Genomic DNA, 16929 nt, shown 5'->3' on the forward strand with positions numbered 1-16929 from the left:
GGCTGGAGGGATCCGGCTGAGACAAGGTGGGGGGAGGGGGGATGAAGAAACTGGTGAAGTCCAAGTTCATCCCCTGCGGTTGGAGGGTTCCCAGTCGGAAGATAAGACGCTCCTCCTCCGACCGTCGGGTTGTTGTGGTTTGGCGGTGGATGAGTCCAATGACCTGCATATCCTCGGTGGAGTGGGAGGGGGAGTTGAAATGCTGTGCTACAGGTTGGTTGGGTTGGTTCGTCCGGGTGGCCCAGAGGTGCTCTCTGAATCGCTCCGCAAGTAGGCGGCCTGTCTCCCCAATATAGAGGAGGCCACACCGGCTGCAGCGGATGCAGTAGATGATGTGGGTGGAGGTGCAGGTGAATCTGTGGCGGATATGGAAGTTTCCTTTGGGGCCTTGGAGAGAAGTGAGGGGGGAGGTGTGGGCGCAAGTGTTGCACCTCCTGCGGTTGCAAGGGAAGGTGCCGGGAGTGGAGGTTGGGTCGGTGGGGGGTGTGGATCTGACAAGGGAGTCGCGGAGGGAGTGGTCTCTACGGAAAGCTGATAGGGGAGGGGAGGGAAATATATCCTTGGTGCTGGGGTCTGTTTGGAGGTGGCGGAAGTGACGGCGGATGATGCGCTGTACATGGAGATTGGTGGGGTGGTAGGTGAGGACCAGTGGGGTTCTGTCCTGGTGGCGGTTGGAGGGGTGGGGCTCAAGGGCGGAGGAGCGGGAAGTGGAGGAGATGCGGTGGAGGGCACCGTCGACCACGTCGGGGGGGAAATTGCGGTCCTTGAAGAAGGAGGCCATCTGTGTTGTACGTATTTTGAACTGGTCCTCCTGGGAGCAGATGCGGCGGAGACGAAGGAATTGGGAGAATGGGATGGCGTTTTTACAGGGGGCAGGATGGGAGGAGGTGTAGTCCAGGTAGCTGTGGGAGTCGGTTGGTTTGTAGTAGATGTCCGTGTTGATTCGGTCGCCTGAGATAGAAACAGAAAGGTCTAGGAAGGGGAGGGAGGAGTTCGAGACTGTCCAGGTGAATTTGAGGTTGGGGTGGAAGGTGTTACACTAACACCCCCCCGACGTGGTCGACGGTGCCCTCCACCGCATCTCCTCCACTTCCCGCTCCTCCGCCCTTGAGCCCCGCCCCTCCAACCGCCACCAGGACAGAACCCCACTGGTCCTCACCTACCACCCCACCAATCTCCATGTACAGCGCATCATCCGCCGTCACTTCCGCCACCTCCAAACAGACCCCAGCACCAAGGATATATTTCCCTCCCCTCCCCTATCAGCTTTCCGTAGAGACCACTCCCTCCGCGACTCCCTTGTCAGATCCACACCCCCCACCGACCCAACCTCCACTCCCGGCACCTTCCCTTGCAACCGCAGGAGGTGCAACACTTGCGCCCACACCTCCCCCCTCACTTCTCTCCAAGGCCCCAAAGGAAACTTCCATATCCGCCACAGATTCACCTGCACCTCCACCCACATCATCTACTGCATCCGCTGCAGCCGGTGTGGCCTCCTCTATATTGGGGAGACAGGCCGCCTATTTGCGGAGCGATTCAGAGAGCACCTCTGGGCCACCCGGACGAACCAACCCAACCAACCTGTAGCACAGCATTTCAACTCCCCCTCCCACTCCACCGAGGATATGCAGGTCATTGGACTCATCCACCGCCAAACCACAACAACCCGACGGTCGGAGGAGGAGCGTCTTATCTTCCGACTGGGAACCCTCCAACCGCAGGGGATGAACTTGGACTTCACCAGTTTCTTCATCCCCCCTCCCCCCACCTTGTCTCAGCCGGATCCCTCCAGCCCGGCACCGCCTTCCTGACCTGCAGTCTTCTTCTTGACCTCTCCGCCTCCATCCTACTCCGACCTATCACCCTCACCTTGACCTCTTTCCACCTATCACATTTCCAACGCCCCTCCTCCAAGTCCCTCCTCCCTACCTTTTATCTTCTCCTGCTGAACACTCTCTGCTCATTCCTGAAGAAGGGCCTGTGCCCGAAACGTCGAATCTCCTGTTCCCTGGATGCTGCCTGACCTGCTGTGCTGTTCCAGCAATAAAGTTTCAACATAAAGATCAAAGCCAAAGGCTCTACAAATTCCTCCCTGGCTTCCCAGAGAATCTGAGGATAAATCCCATTCGTCCCAGGGGACTTTTTTATTTTTACACTTTCAGAATTGCTAACACCTCCATCTTGCGAACCTCAATCCCATCCAGTCTAGTAGCCTGTATCTCAGTATTCTCCTTGTCAACACACTTTTTCTAGTGTGAATACTGATGAAAAATATTCATTTAGCACTTCCCCCATCTCCTCTTAACACAACTTAACACTACCACCCTTGACTGGCCCTAATCTTATTCGAGTCATTCTTTTATTCCTGATAAACCTAGAGAAAATCTTAGGGTTTTCCTTGTTCCTATCTGCCAACGACTTCTGATGTCCCCTCCTGGCTCTTAACTCTTATTTTAGGTCTTTCCTGGCTAGCCTGCATCTCTTAAGTGCCCTAACTGAGCCTTCACATCTGATTATAACATAAGCCTTAACAAGAGATTCAACTTCCTTAGTTAAATCACGGCTCCTGCACTCAACAGCTTCCTCCTTGCCTGACAGGTACATACATATCAAGGACCCCCCAGCAGCTGTTCCTTGAATAAGCTGCACATTTCAATTTTGCTCATCCCCTGCAGTTTCCTTCCCCATCTTATGCATCCTAAATCTTGCCTAATCGCATTGTAATTGCCTTTCCCCCAGCTATAACTCTTGCCCTGCGGTACATACCTAACTCTTTCCATCCCTAAAGAAAACACAACTGAATTGTGGTCACTATCACCAAAGTGCTCACCTACCTCCAAATCTAACATGTGGCTGGGTTCATTACCCAGTACCGGATCTAATGTGGTCTCGTCCCTTGTTGGCCTGTCTACATACTATGTCAGGAAACCTCCTGCACACATGGGACAAAAAGTGACCCATCTAAAGTGCTTGAACTATGGTATTCCCAGTCAATATTTGGAAAGTTAAAGCCCCCATAACAACTACCCTGTCACTCTCACTTCTATCGAGAATCATCTTTGCTATCCTTTCCTCTACATCTCTGGAACTAATCAGAGGCCTATAGAAAACTCCCAACAGGAGTTTTCTATAGGCCTCTCTGTTCCTGTTTCTAACCTCAGCCCATACTACCTCAGTAGACAAGTCCTCAAACGTCCTTTCTGCAACCAAAATACTGTCCTTGACTAACCATCCCATAGGAAAGGTTAGTTCTGAAGCACAAGACTTCAGAATTTTATTGCGATGTTGTCAGGACCCATATGTTTGGTAACATCCAGTATGTTCAGTAAATCATCAAATTTTGTGAATTGTGTTGACTGAAGACTGGTAACTCTAATGCTATGGAGCTCAGGAGGCAACTGATATGGATCATGTACAATGGCTGAAGTTGTTTGCAAAAGCTTCAGCTTTGTCATGTGTACCAACATGCTGGCCTGCCCCATTTAGGAAGTAGGGGAATGTTTGTGTTAGCTATTTAATTGTCTAGCACCATTCAGTACTGCATATGGCCAGGCTGCTATGCTTTGATTTGAAATGTCGCTTGTTCGATTATTTTGTCCCATCTATTTAATGCTGCTTTTGCTTTTCAATGTCTATGTACTGTACTGTACTTTACATTTTATTGCGAGGTAGGTGAGAAGTAATTTTTTCGTTTGGTGGAGAGATCCCAGCTGAAATGAGATATGCAAGATAGTTGTTCCTGAATAAGGGAGATTGTCTAAACTCTAAGAAATAAATTACTTCAGCGTAAAGAGTTTAGTTTGAAATTTCCTAACCAGAAATGGTTGATTACACCCCTGAAGGGGTTATTTGAAGCTAAGAAAAGTCTAAACACAGTTTATGAAGACTCAAGGAAGAGGCTATTGGTCCAAAAACATATAACCGTGCTGGACTCAGAATGGCTGAAGTTGATCACATGATCATAGCTCTCAAGTTTCTGACCTCCTGCAGTTTAAGCTGACACAAAGACCTTGAAGACCAGCTTTTGGTTTTTTAGCCAGCTTGGGACAAATGAAAATATCAAAATCTTCTATGTTAAAATGTGTATTAATACTTTTACAGTTGCAATGGAAACTCTAATAAAAGGAAATAAAATTGGACTGTTAACATATAGACCTTTCAATTACCTCACTAACATGAGTCGTCTAACTGAGATACCTTTGTCACATGACTAAAATCAAAGCTTATAGATTCACACTGTAGAAACAGACCCCTTGGCCAACCATATCTATACTGACCTTGTTGAATTGAAGTATACAAAATCAGAGATTCAAAGTCGATTGTTGTTTGACTTCCAGAGGGACAGCATGACTCCAAGGTGAGGTGTGAGCCTGCCTCAGACCCTCCAGCTGTCTCCAAGTTGCAGGCTGGAAAGAAGCCTTCACTTTTCTCTAAAAAGGAAAACTACTGGGTCTGACTCACTCAGGAAACTTGTTGGACACTAACCTCAGAGAACTCATGTGAATGGATTTTAATAACGGTGGATTTACCAAAACTTGTAATTTTAAATGTATTTTCTTCCCTATTCTGTCTGTGAACCAGGCAACATGATAACAATGAATAGTTATGAACCATTTGACATTGCTAACATATAACCAATGACCACATTTTGCCTACTTGCCAAACATAAGTATAATGATGAATGATTATGGGAATGCACATACTGTGCATCAAATCATCTCTCTCCATGGCACAATGTATTCAAGTCTTTTCACTGCCAAGCTAGTTTAGCAGAATTACTTATTAAATTATTTTTTTAAGAAACATTTATCAATTAGCATATGTAAAAGCTATACACTTAAATCTTATAGAGTCATATACTTTTACCTACAGTTTTCTACTTACATTTATATAAGAAGCATTGATAAAGTCAGAGTCTGGAACACCCTCCACAGGTGTCAGGTGAACCCGCGAGTGATCATCTAGTGATACAGACCAGGAAAAGAGTTTAGAAATGTGCAAATTCATCAAAGCAAAGGGAAATATATTTCACCATGGCTAAACACATAATATAGTTAAAATCACATGCAGGCTATAACAACTTTGCAACAGTTGACCCTTCAATTTTATAGAAAACGAATTTTAACAGACTCATGAGGGATGAAGGTCACGGTCTTGCGCTAATCTGGTAATTTGTAAATCCTGAAGTTTTATGTTCTCATTCAGTCAAACATTTGTTAGAACCTAACTCATAAATGCTTACATGAGGTGGCGACTTCACAATTCCACAACTAGATTTCCTACTCATTCAACAAATAAACAACCTTCTTCACCTGACTCTTATATTGCTGCAATATTTTTGCTCAGCTTCTTTGAAGGCTATAATTTACTGCATCATCACGAATCAATACACAGAATGTCAGATTTTGGATGGAATTGTATCTAACCAGAGCTGCTTGCAAGGGACAGGGTGAAGGTGGACTTAGTGGGTTCAAAATAAATTTGCTTTCTCAGGTTTTGCCATGACTCTCAAATTTAATCAGGGCATTATCATCCCAGTTCTGGGTTTCCAAACCAATCAAAAAGGCAGGGATGATGATGAAGATGATATATCAAATGAAAGACCTAAAATTATTCCCAAAAAAAGATATGCCAATAAAGTTTTTTTATCTTGCACTCATCAGAATAGATGCAATGCCAAATTTCAAGGGAATAAAAATACGTACTACATGAGAAGATGCTAATTGACTGGCAAGTTGAGACCAAATGGTCAAGATATTACAGTGAGGAATTACCAGGGAACAGTGTCCCTTAGTTTTTCTTTGACTGAAATGGATCAATGCCTGGACAATTTTGATTGCTGAGGATCAAGTCCAATGTCCAAATTTTTGTAGCTTCTACCAAGCATAAATGCAAGTCGAAACTTCGATTCTCCTGCTCCTAGGATGCTTTTCCAGCACCACTCTCTTGACTGCTAATTTTAAACTGTGGAGTGTAACTCTTGGCATAGTCAGGAATTTCAGCAGGTGCTGTCATGGAATCACATCTAGTATTGGATACTACATTGAGTTTTGCAAGCAAGATATGGTTAACAGATCTAAGTACTTTGCTTGCACAAACAACCAAACAGATATGCTGTTTAGTATAACTGACTAGTAAATGCCCACAGATGGGAAGTCTAAGCAGTTGGGCATGGAAATAGCTGCATAATATAGCAGATCTGTTGCTCTTCAAACTGAGATACTGTGCTTCAAAAGTGAAAAAGATGAGCAATATTCTACTTTCAGGTGTCAAACTCTACTCTCTAAATTTGCCAGCATTCTTAGGCCCAATGGTTCTCAGAGCAACATATGTTAAGTACCAGGCCAGGCCCCCTCAAAGCATTTCAAGAAAGTAGCCCAGACCCTAACTTTTCTAATTATTTTAGGCAGGTGTATAGTGGATATCCCACGCGTGATGCAGCTGGTCAACCCACTTAGTTTTAAACAAATCAATTTATTTACAAGATTACCAAATGAAACGCAGACAAAAGAGAACCAAATACAGAATAACGTAACCTATCTGAAAATTGAACAGATCATGCCAACTTAATGAGGCTGCAACAATCCTATAAACACCCCTTGGCATAAATGGTAAAATCAAACACAGGGTCTGACAGGACAGAAATCAGAGAGAGAGGAGGATCAGCATGGACCTGCTTCTTTGGGTGTACCGTACTGTGCTAAAACCAAACCAAACCAAACCAGAGAAAGGATGAGCTGGGAGAACTGGTCACTCCCCTTTCATTATACAAGTATTTTTTTTTAAACTTGAAAGCCTTTTGCCAGAGGCATTATCTGATAACGAAAATCAAACTGCCCCTAAAACCCTTCAACTTAGACCTTTCAGAGTCTGTGTCTTTTACGACCTCTCTGAAAAAAACCCAAGGACAACAGAACATTGTTGAGGGAGCAGCATTGTCACGCACATCACACAGCTGCACTCACCCCATTTTTTTCTCCATGCACCTCTGCACATCCCTATCTTAGCAAATAACATTGACTTGCCCTCATCTTATTGATAGCTCATACTTATACTTCACAAATCACCATCAACAGTTGATTTTATTGTATCCAATAGACAATAGGTGCAGGAGTAGGCCATTCAGCCCCTCGAGCCTGCACTGCCATTCAATATGATCATGGCTGATCATTCCTAATCAGTATCCTCTTCCTGCCTCATCTCCATAACCCTTGATTCCACTATCTTTGAGAGCTCTATCCAATGCTTTCTTAAATGAATCCAGAGACTGGGCCTCCACTGCCCTCTGGGGCAGAGCATTCCACACAGCCACCACTCTCTGGGTGAAGACGTTACTCCTCATCTCTGTCCTAAATGGTCTACCCCGTATTTTTAAGCTGTGTCCTCTGGTTCGGCACTCACCCATCAGCGGAAACATGTTTCCTGCTGCCAGAGTGTCCAATCCTTTCATAATCTTATATGTCTCAATCAGATCCCCTCTCAGTCTTCTAAACTCAAGGGTTTACAAGCCCAGTCGCTTCAGTCTTTTAGTGTAAGGTAATCCCGCCATTCCAGGAATTGACCTTGTGAACCTACGCTGCACTCCCTCAATAGCCAGAATGTCTTTCCTCAAATTTGGAGACCAGAACTGCACACAGTACTCCAGATGTGGTCTCACCAGGGCCCTGTACAGCTGCAGAAGCACCTCCTTGCTTCTATACTCAATTCCTCTTGTTATGAAGGCCAGCATGCTATTAGCCTTCTTCACTACCTGCTGTACCTGCATGCTTGCCTTCATTGACTGGTGTACAAGAACACCCAGATCTCTGTACTGCTCCTTTACCTAAATTGATTCCATTGAGGTAGTAATCTGCCTTCCTGTTCTTGCCACCAAAGTGGATAACCATTCATTTATCCACATTAAACTGCATCTGCCATGCATCTGCCCACTCATCTAACTTGTCCAGGTCACCCTGTAATCTCCTAACATCTTCATCACATTTCACCCTGCCACCCAGCTTTGTATCATCAGCAAATTTGCTAATATTATTGCTGATACCATCTTCTATATCATTAACATATATTGTAAAAAGCTGCGGTCCCAGCACGGATCTCTGCGGTACCCCACTGGTCACTGCCTGCCATTCTGAAATGGAGCCGTTTATCACTACCCTTCATTTCCTATCAGCCAACCAATTTTCAATCCAATCTAGTACTTTGCCCCCAATACCATGCGCCCTAACTTTACTCACTAACCTCCTGTGTGGGACTTTATCAAAAGCTTTCTGAAAGTCCAGATACACTACATCTACTGGATATCCCTTGTCCATCTTCAGAGTTACATCCTCAAAAAATTCAAGAAGATGAGTCAAGCATGATTTCCCCTTCATAAATCCATGCTGACTCTGTCCTATCCTGTTAGTACTATCCAGATGTGCCGTAATTTCATCCTTTATAATAGACTCCAGCATCTTTCCCACCACTGAGGTCAGACTAACTGGTCTATAATTTCCTGCTTTCTCTCTCCCACCTTTCTTAAAAAGTGGTATAACATTAGCCACCCTCCAATCCTCAGGAACCGACCCCGAATCTATCGAACTCTGGAAAATAATCACCAACGCATCCAAGATTTCCCGAGCCACCTCCTTCAGTACCCTGGGATGTAGACCATCAGGCCCCGGAGACTTATCAACCTTCAGACCTAACAGTCTCTCCAACACCAAATCCTGGCAAATATTAATTCCCTTAAGTTCAGGTCCTTCAGCCACTGTTACCTCAGGGAGATTGCTTGTGTCTTCCCCAGTGAACACAGATCTGAAGTACCCATTTAATTCCTCTGCCTTTTTTTTGTTCCCCGTAATATATTCCCCTGTTTCTGTCTTCAAGGGCCCAATTTTAGCCCTAACCATTTTTTTGTCTTGCACATACCTAAAAAAGCTTTTACTATCCTCCTTTATATTATTGGCCAGTTTACCTTCGTACCTCATTTTTCCTCTGCGTATTTCCTTCTTAGTAATCCTCTGTTACTCTTTAAAAGCTTCCCAGTACTCCGTTTTCCCACTTATCTTTGCTATGTTATACTTTTTCTCTTTTAACTTTATATGTTTCTTAACTTCCCTCGTCAGCCACGGCCGCCCATGCCTCCTCCTGGGATCTTTCTTCCTTTTAGGAATGAACTGATCCTGCAACTTCTGCATTATACACAGAAATATCCACCATTGTTCCTCCACGGTCATCCCATTGAACTTTGGCCAGCTCCTCCTTCATAGCTCCACAATTCCCTTTATTCAACACAAGTACTGTCACTTCCGACTGTACCCTCTCCCTCTCACATTAAGCTTCAATCTGCAATTTATTATGGTCACTACTTCCCAATGGCTCCTTCACTTCGAAGTCTCTGACCAATTCTGGTTCGTTACACAATACCAGATCCAGAATTGCCTTCTCCTTGGTCGGCTCCAGCACCAGCTGCTCTAAGAATCCATCTCTGAGGCACTCCACAAAGTCTCTTTCTTGAGGTCCAATACCATCCTGATTCTCCCAGTCTACCTGCATGTTAAAATGCCCCGTAACAACTGTAGTAACATCTTTGCGACAGGCCAATTTCAGCTCCTGATTCAACTTACATCCGACATCCAGATTACTGTTTGGGGGCCTGTAGATGACTCCCAAGAAGGTCTTTTTACCCTTAGTATTTCGCAACTCTATCCATACTGACTCTACATCCCCTGACTCTAGGTCCCCCCGCGCAAGGGACTGAATATTCTCCCTTACCAACAAGGCCACCCCACCCCCTCTGCCCGTCAGTCTGTCCTTATGATAGCACGTGTAGCCTTGAATATTCATTTCCCAGGCCCTGTCCACTTGTAGCCACGTCTCAGTTATCCCCACAATATCGTATCTGCCAATTTCCAAAAGAGCCTCAAGCTCATCCATCTCATGTCTAATGCTTCGTCAAAGAAACCTGGTTCATCTCCTCAAAGGAGAGGAGTCCAGTCCTCCAGTGGTAGACATGGGAACTGCAAGACCAATGGATCAAAAGAGTAAGAGATCTTCAAGGAGTCTCACAAAGCACTGGCACTCAGCAGATCCTGTCTTGGGGATATTGTCTTCTTCAATCTATGCTCATTCCTTTGACCTGTTATTTTATTGATTGAATCAAATTTCATCATTTTTCCTGGTAGGATTTGACCCCAAGTCCCCAGAATGTTAGCTTGGACTTCTGGTTTATTAATCCAGTGACATCACCACTAATCCACTGTCTCCCACTCGCCATCATCTTATTGAATGGCATAGCAGGCTTGAGGGGACAAATAGCCTACTTTTGCTCCCAATTTTTATATGTTCCACTGCACTGTGATATGATGCAGCTTGCCAGTTCATCAAACTGGTGGATCAAGAAAACATTCTCCACTTTGAAATGTCTTGGGTTACACTTCAGCTTCAACTGAGTAGAGGATAGAGAGTTAACAATAGCATGAATCTAAGTCCAAGATCTGGGATCCAACACTTTAAGGAGAGACCAGGGATAAACCAGGAAATTGCAAGACAGTTAGTCTTATCACTGTAATGGGGAAACTATTGGAAGCAAATCGGAGGGACAGATTTAATCAGCATGCATTAATGAATAACAATCAGTATGGCTTTTTTAAAGGGAGGTGACCAACTTTATTGAAATTTTCAAAGAGGTGACTGGGTATGTAGGTGATGGCAATGCATTTAACATACTCTATTTGGACTTTAGTAAGGCTTTTGATAAGATCTCACATGAAACACTGGTAATGAAGGTAATTGTCCTTGAGTTCCAAGTTCATTTGCTAATTGGCTGAGTTGCAGGAAGCAGAGGGTGATTGTCGAGGGTATTTTTGTGACTGAAAACCTGAGACCAGTGGAGTTCTGCAGGTACTTCTTTTGGGGCCTTTGCTGTGTGTGGTATACATAAATAATTTAGACTTTTAAGAAGGAGAGTTGAAAAGTAAGTTCACAAATGATCCAAAAATTGGTAGCGTGGTAAATCGTGAGAACAGTAGCCTTAGATTATTGGAGGTTAAGAATGATCTGGTCAGATGGGCTAGTCAGTGGCACATGGACAAGACAAACAAGGCAAGGGAATACATGATGAATAGTAGGACCCTGGCAAAAACTGAAAATAAGAATGAGCTTGGTGTGAATGCCTACCAATCCTTTAAGATACCAGGATAAGCTGCGAAAGTGGTTAAAGCAGTAAATAGGAGATTTGCCTTCATTAGCCAAGGTATACAGTGTAGGAGTAGGGTGATTAAGCTGAATCTGTATAAGACATTGGTTAGGCTACCAATAGAGTATTATGTATGCATTTCTGAAATTATAGGATGGATGTGATTTAGAGGAGGATAAAAAGCCGAAGGGCCTGTACTGTGCTGTATGTTCTAGCTGTTCTATCCTGTACTGTGCTGTTCTATGTTCTGTGAGTACACTGGAGAGAATGTAGAGGAGATTTACCAAGATGTTGCCTGGGCTGGAGAGTTTTGATTATGAATAGAGATTAGGTAGACTGGGGTTGCTTTCCCTGGAGCAGTGAAGACTAGGAGGGAACATGTTTGAGATGAAGAAAACTATGAGGGGCATAGACAGAAAGGAACCTTTCCCCTTGTTGGTGGGACCAATGACTATGGGGCTTAGAGTTAAGGTGAGGGGTAAGGTAAGCTGAAGTTTACAGGGGATGTGAGGAATTTTTTCCCCCCAACTCAGAGGGCTGTAGGAATCTGGACTCACTACCTGTAAGTGTGGTAGAAGTAGAAACCTTAACATTTAAGTAGTATTCATATCTGTACTTGCAATGCCAAGGCATACAATGCCAAGTACGAGAGAATGGGATCAAAGTAGCTAGGTGGTTGTTTTGGACTAGTGCAGACTTGATGGACTAATTGATCTTTCTCAGTGCTGTTGACAATGACTCTATGACATATTTCTCCCATCTTCATTTTAGGTAGTTCTTCTCTGTGACTCACATCACTTTCAAGAGGATGGATCACCGATCCAGGTGAAAAGTCAGTGTGAGTCAACACCCACTTGGCATGAACAACTCACCTATCCTATCAAGTTCCCCAAGAATCTTGTATGTTTCATAAGATTGAAATTTAGAAGAATGAGAGACAATCAGTGCAGGCCCAACCTACTCAACCTCTCCTCAAAAGATGTTTCTCCATATCTAGGGTCAGCCTCGTGAGCTTCTCTGGGCTGTCTCTAATGTCAGTTTATCTTTCTTAGACAAGGGGCTCAAAACAGTTCACATTATTCCAGCTGCAATCTTACTAATGCTTGGTACAATTTTAACAAGACATCACAATGTTTAATCATTCCCTTTAAAATAAAGGCCAACATTGCATCTGCTTTCCATATTACTCATTCAACTTAGATATTAGTTTTATAAGCTTCATGGACAAAAACTCCCAAATAACACTGTTCCATAGCATTCTGCTATCTTTCTCTACATAAATAATATTCAGTTCCAATTTATTGTCAATTATTGATGCTCCAAGTCCTCATCATTGAGATTTCAGATGGTGTCATGCAGATCAAGGATGCCTTATTTCCAAATTTCCCAACTTGCAAATAGAATTACAGCATGAATAGTTAAATTAAACTATTGGAGGATACTGTTGCACTATGGATGAAATAACTTTCCAGTCAATTAATAGAGTTACAGCAATGATCAGATGCAAATTCCATTTTCACACAGCCAGCTTTGCTGGTAATACAAGGCAGTAAAACCGCAATTTGTCATGCTGAATACGTACAAGGTAGGATGTTAACATATCGATTCTTCTCTTTGTTTTCTTCCTTCGATGCAGCTTCACAAGTAGCCTGGATTGGGCATGCAGGAAGAGCCTGTATTGCCATGGAGACACAATTTACTTCAGTACATTGTTTTGATAAGAGTGATAAAGGCTGAACTCTTGAGTAATAAACATTTAAGACCATAAGAGATGTGAGTACTAACAGAATTCAAATTTGCTTTATTTTTGACAGCTAATGACTCAAGGCTTTAATTTTGTAATAAACCAGTAATGCATGGATTTGCCAATTCAACTGCATTTAGGCAAACTAAAATGGCATTTACATTGAAAACCTCTGCCCAAAGGGTGATTCCACAATACCATCCAGTTTACACTAACAGACAGACTCTACCACAGCCAAATTAAGAATCTGCATATATACAAGCTCTTGTTTATATGGCCCATAATTACTTAATCAAAAATACTAAAACTTTTAATTGTTGGAGATGACCAAGAAAAAGAAAACATGAGAAATTCAGTTATCTGGAGACTAATATCATGATCACCTGGGGATCAAAAATGTAACAACAGACCAGAAAATCATAAAGCAATGCATTTAACAGCGACGCATCAACAAATGACAATTTTGAACACCAAACCCAAGTATTGTAACAGGCTAGAATTTTTCACACAGGTCATGGTCAAACACTTCCCATCCAAGGTGAAAAGTTGGCATGAGCCAACATCCATTTGGCACGAAGCCCTGACTGATTTACAGGTCAGTCTCAGACTTCTGGCTCCATCTGGAAGGATGTCCAACTTCAGTACTGCCAGTGTTGAGAGTGTGGTGCTGGAAAAGCACAGCAGGTCAGGCAGCATCCGAAAAGCAGGAGAATCGACGTTTTGGGCATAAGCCCTTCATCAGGAATTCAGAGCTATCAGAGGTTGGCAGCTCCCTAATCCTAGCACTGCCAGCAGGAGAAAATCTGGCATAACAGCCATTTACCATAAAAGATGTAGGAACGTCATAGGCCATTCAGCCATTGCATCTACTCTGCCAATGAGATATATATTTTTTAAAGTCAATCTGCCAGAGTTGCTGTTACACATCTCTATAGCAGGTGGGCCTCCTGGCTTAAAGGCAGGGACACTACCATACTTCCACAAGTGTCTTGTGAGATCAAAGCTGGTCTAATATTCCTTAAGTCCATTTTCCTGCTTTATTGCCATAATCCTTGATTCATCGACCCATCTCAGCCTTGAATATACACAGCATTCCAAACTTGACAATCCTCTGTATTAGGCTCACAGAAATAAAAACCTTCTTAAATGGGTGACTTCTTAGTCAGATTATGCCCTCTGGTCCATGTCTCTAACACAAGGGGAAGCAACCTCTCTGCATCAATCCTGTCAAGCCTCCTAAGAATCTTATGTTTCAATAAATTTGCCTATCATACTTCTGAACTTCAATGAGTATAAGCCCAATCTACTCAACCTCTTTTTTCGAAAAGACAATCCCTCCATATCCTGGATTAATTTAGTAAATATTCTCTGGACTGCCTCCAAGGCAGGAAATGTTCCCTTAGATAAGGGGTCTAAAAACTGTACATCGTATTCCAGGTGACATATAATTTTAGCAAGATCTCCCTAATTTTTATACTCCATTTACAATAAATGCCAACACTCTATTGGCCTTCTCTATTGTCCACCAGGATTCATATTGAAACTGGACACTAAGAAAATGGAATTGTTGCACCAGAGCCAGTCAGGCAGGTTCTGACAAGGAAACTGGGGTTTCCACAGTCCAGAGGCTAGGAGATGTATCAACTGGCAGTGACAAATACCACTTAAGGTGCTCCTGCTCGATGTAAGGTGCCTGAACTGGAAGTACCTACACCTGCAGCCAGGCTACCAAAGTTCACTTTGTAACCTCTTGGCTGAGAATGGGTGCTTTCTGCTACTGGTGAAAAACCAGAATGGCACAAGTAAGTGGTTAAGTGGCTATTAGTAGGCCACTTAATAGCCTAATTGGCCGAAGGGAGAGGCAAACTATGTGATGGTGCTCCCAGTAGCCGTAAAATTCCAGTGGAGGTAGACAGATTATGGGACAAAGTGCTCTTCTCATCCAGTTGCTTGAGTTGACATCCCTGACCTGCCTGCCACCTCACTCAAAGACAGAGTAAAATCATAGCCCAAGTCATTATGGTATAGGTGATGTCAATTCGAGCTCTCTATAGCATTATCAAGTCCATATCATTTTCTCACCCTCTCAATGAGGTCTGACAACTTTAATTCCCTTCACTGATCACCAAATTCTGCTTTGAGACCATTGATTTTTCTCTACTTCGTATTGTCCTCATAGGCAGACAGCTGCAGATCTTGAATATACTCCTAAAAAAAAGGTTTACACTCACATCTCCCACATGTCATATAAAACATTAAATTTGTGTACCATATATTTTGTACAACCATAATGGGCAAATGAGATCAATCTAAGGTTAAACAGACTTGAAGGAAGTTCACGATAATGTTACAGAACACACCAAACTTGATACGACACAGAATGAATCCTGGTTGTCCACTGCAACTATCTCCGGCTGTCTACACTCTTGTCTTGACTTATTTTGGACAAGTGACAACAGGCTAAGGCCGACAATATGCAACTACCTTTTATTATAATCCAACTCATGTTCATCATCATTTTACCATCTATCTGACACATGTCCTATGGCAACGATTCAGCCATTGTAGCAGGTACAAATCCTGGGAGTTATAGCCAGAAACCGGCATACAAAAAAATTCAGGTCATAAGGTAATTTTTCAATGTGGAACCTGGCAGACTCCTTAGCATCAGTGCAACATTTTTCAAGACAGTACTGCTCACATCTCCCCTAGAAAGGTCTGGACTAAGTTTTATAAACGTCGCCTGCTTCTTATTCAGCAAGCTACAACTAGCAGACAGCAAGCTGACACCCTCAGAAAAAGGGTGACATGATTCACTACCAGCAGATCTGGTGTTCTTCACATCCACTTTCCTGCAACACTTGAAAATATATAATGTTTCAGACTCAACCACTTTCTGTGGTAGTGAATTCCACAGAGTCACCATTCTCTGGGTGAAGAAACCTCCCAGTCCTAAAAGGTTTTCCTCTTATCCTTCAACTGCCTTCAGAACATCTTACCTTCATCAGGCCTATCTAGACCAGTTAGAATTTTATAGGTTTTGATGAAAAGGGTATGCTTTCCACAAAGGAAGGTCACTAAATTAACCCCTAGGACGGGATTGGATTATCTTAGGTAAAGAGATTGAGAGAGCAGAATTGATATTTCGTTGAGTTTTGAAAACATGTGATCTTATTGAAACTCAGAAAATTGTTACATGTGTGATTTCATGTAGGTAGATAGGACATTTTCCATGGCTGATCACTTTAGAACCAGGGGATGTAATCTCAGGATAAAGGGATCAGCATCAAAGACCGAGATAGTAAGGAATTCCTTCGCTCAGAGGGTGATGAATTTTTGGCATGGTGTACCCCACAGAGCTGTGGAAGCTCAATAATAAAGCATGTTTTAGATTGAAATCAATAGGTTTCTGGAGATTGAAGATGTTAAAGAATATAGCAATAGGCCTGAAAGTGGCTCTGAGGTAGAAGATCAGTCATGCTCTAATTGAATCGTGGGGATGGCTGGATGGTCTGATTGACTCCCCCCTACTCATACATTCCCAAGTCATCAAGAATGATTAGGTTTTCTGACTTTAGTAGAGGTCTCAGTATAGCTTGCAAGCACAGTGCGTGAGTTATGTGAAGTGTTGTTTTTCTTTACTTTTTTATCTCCTATCTTCATGATCTAGCAAGCTCCTGCTTCAGTGTCAAGGATGGTGCTGGTGACGAACATTAAAAACATTGAAAACGTATTTAACATACTGAAAAAGTACCTGATTGAAGGTCAATAATCTTTTGGACCAGATGAGATTGATCCCAGGCATTTGAAGGAAAAAGCAACAGAAATAGTATATGTATTGGTGGTTATCCTTCATACCGCCAGAGATTCTGGGAAAGATCCCAGTGACTGGGAAGTAGCTCGTGTAATCTAACTATTTAAGGAGGGAGGAGGAGGGAGAGCAAAGCACAACAAACCTGTCAATTTGACATCAGTAATGGCAAATAATATGAGACTCTGTTATAAA

General features: G+C 43.0%; 1 protein-coding gene across 7 annotated transcripts in view; it reads right to left on the bottom strand.

The window, feature by feature from the left end:
* ptpra (protein tyrosine phosphatase receptor type A) overlaps nucleotides 1-16929 on the bottom strand; it is a 313384-nt gene that overhangs the window by 119396 nt on the left and 177059 nt on the right. For all 7 annotated transcript variants that reach the window (XM_043700933.2, XM_043701012.2, XM_043700779.2 and 4 more), the window contains 2 exons: nucleotides 12762-12852; nucleotides 4888-4964 (listed from right to left, as the gene is read on the bottom strand). In XM_043700933.2, the coding sequence (XP_043556868.1) occupies nucleotides 4888-4964; nucleotides 12762-12852 (168 nt within the window). The remainder of the gene's footprint in view (nucleotides 1-4887; nucleotides 4965-12761; nucleotides 12853-16929) is intronic.

Source organism: Chiloscyllium plagiosum, unplaced genomic scaffold (assembly GCF_037043375.1).
Source record: "Chiloscyllium plagiosum isolate Xiang-an unplaced genomic scaffold, Cpla_swu_hap1 HiC_scaffold_1, whole genome shotgun sequence".
NCBI lineage: Eukaryota > Metazoa > Chordata > Chondrichthyes > Orectolobiformes > Hemiscylliidae > Chiloscyllium > Chiloscyllium plagiosum.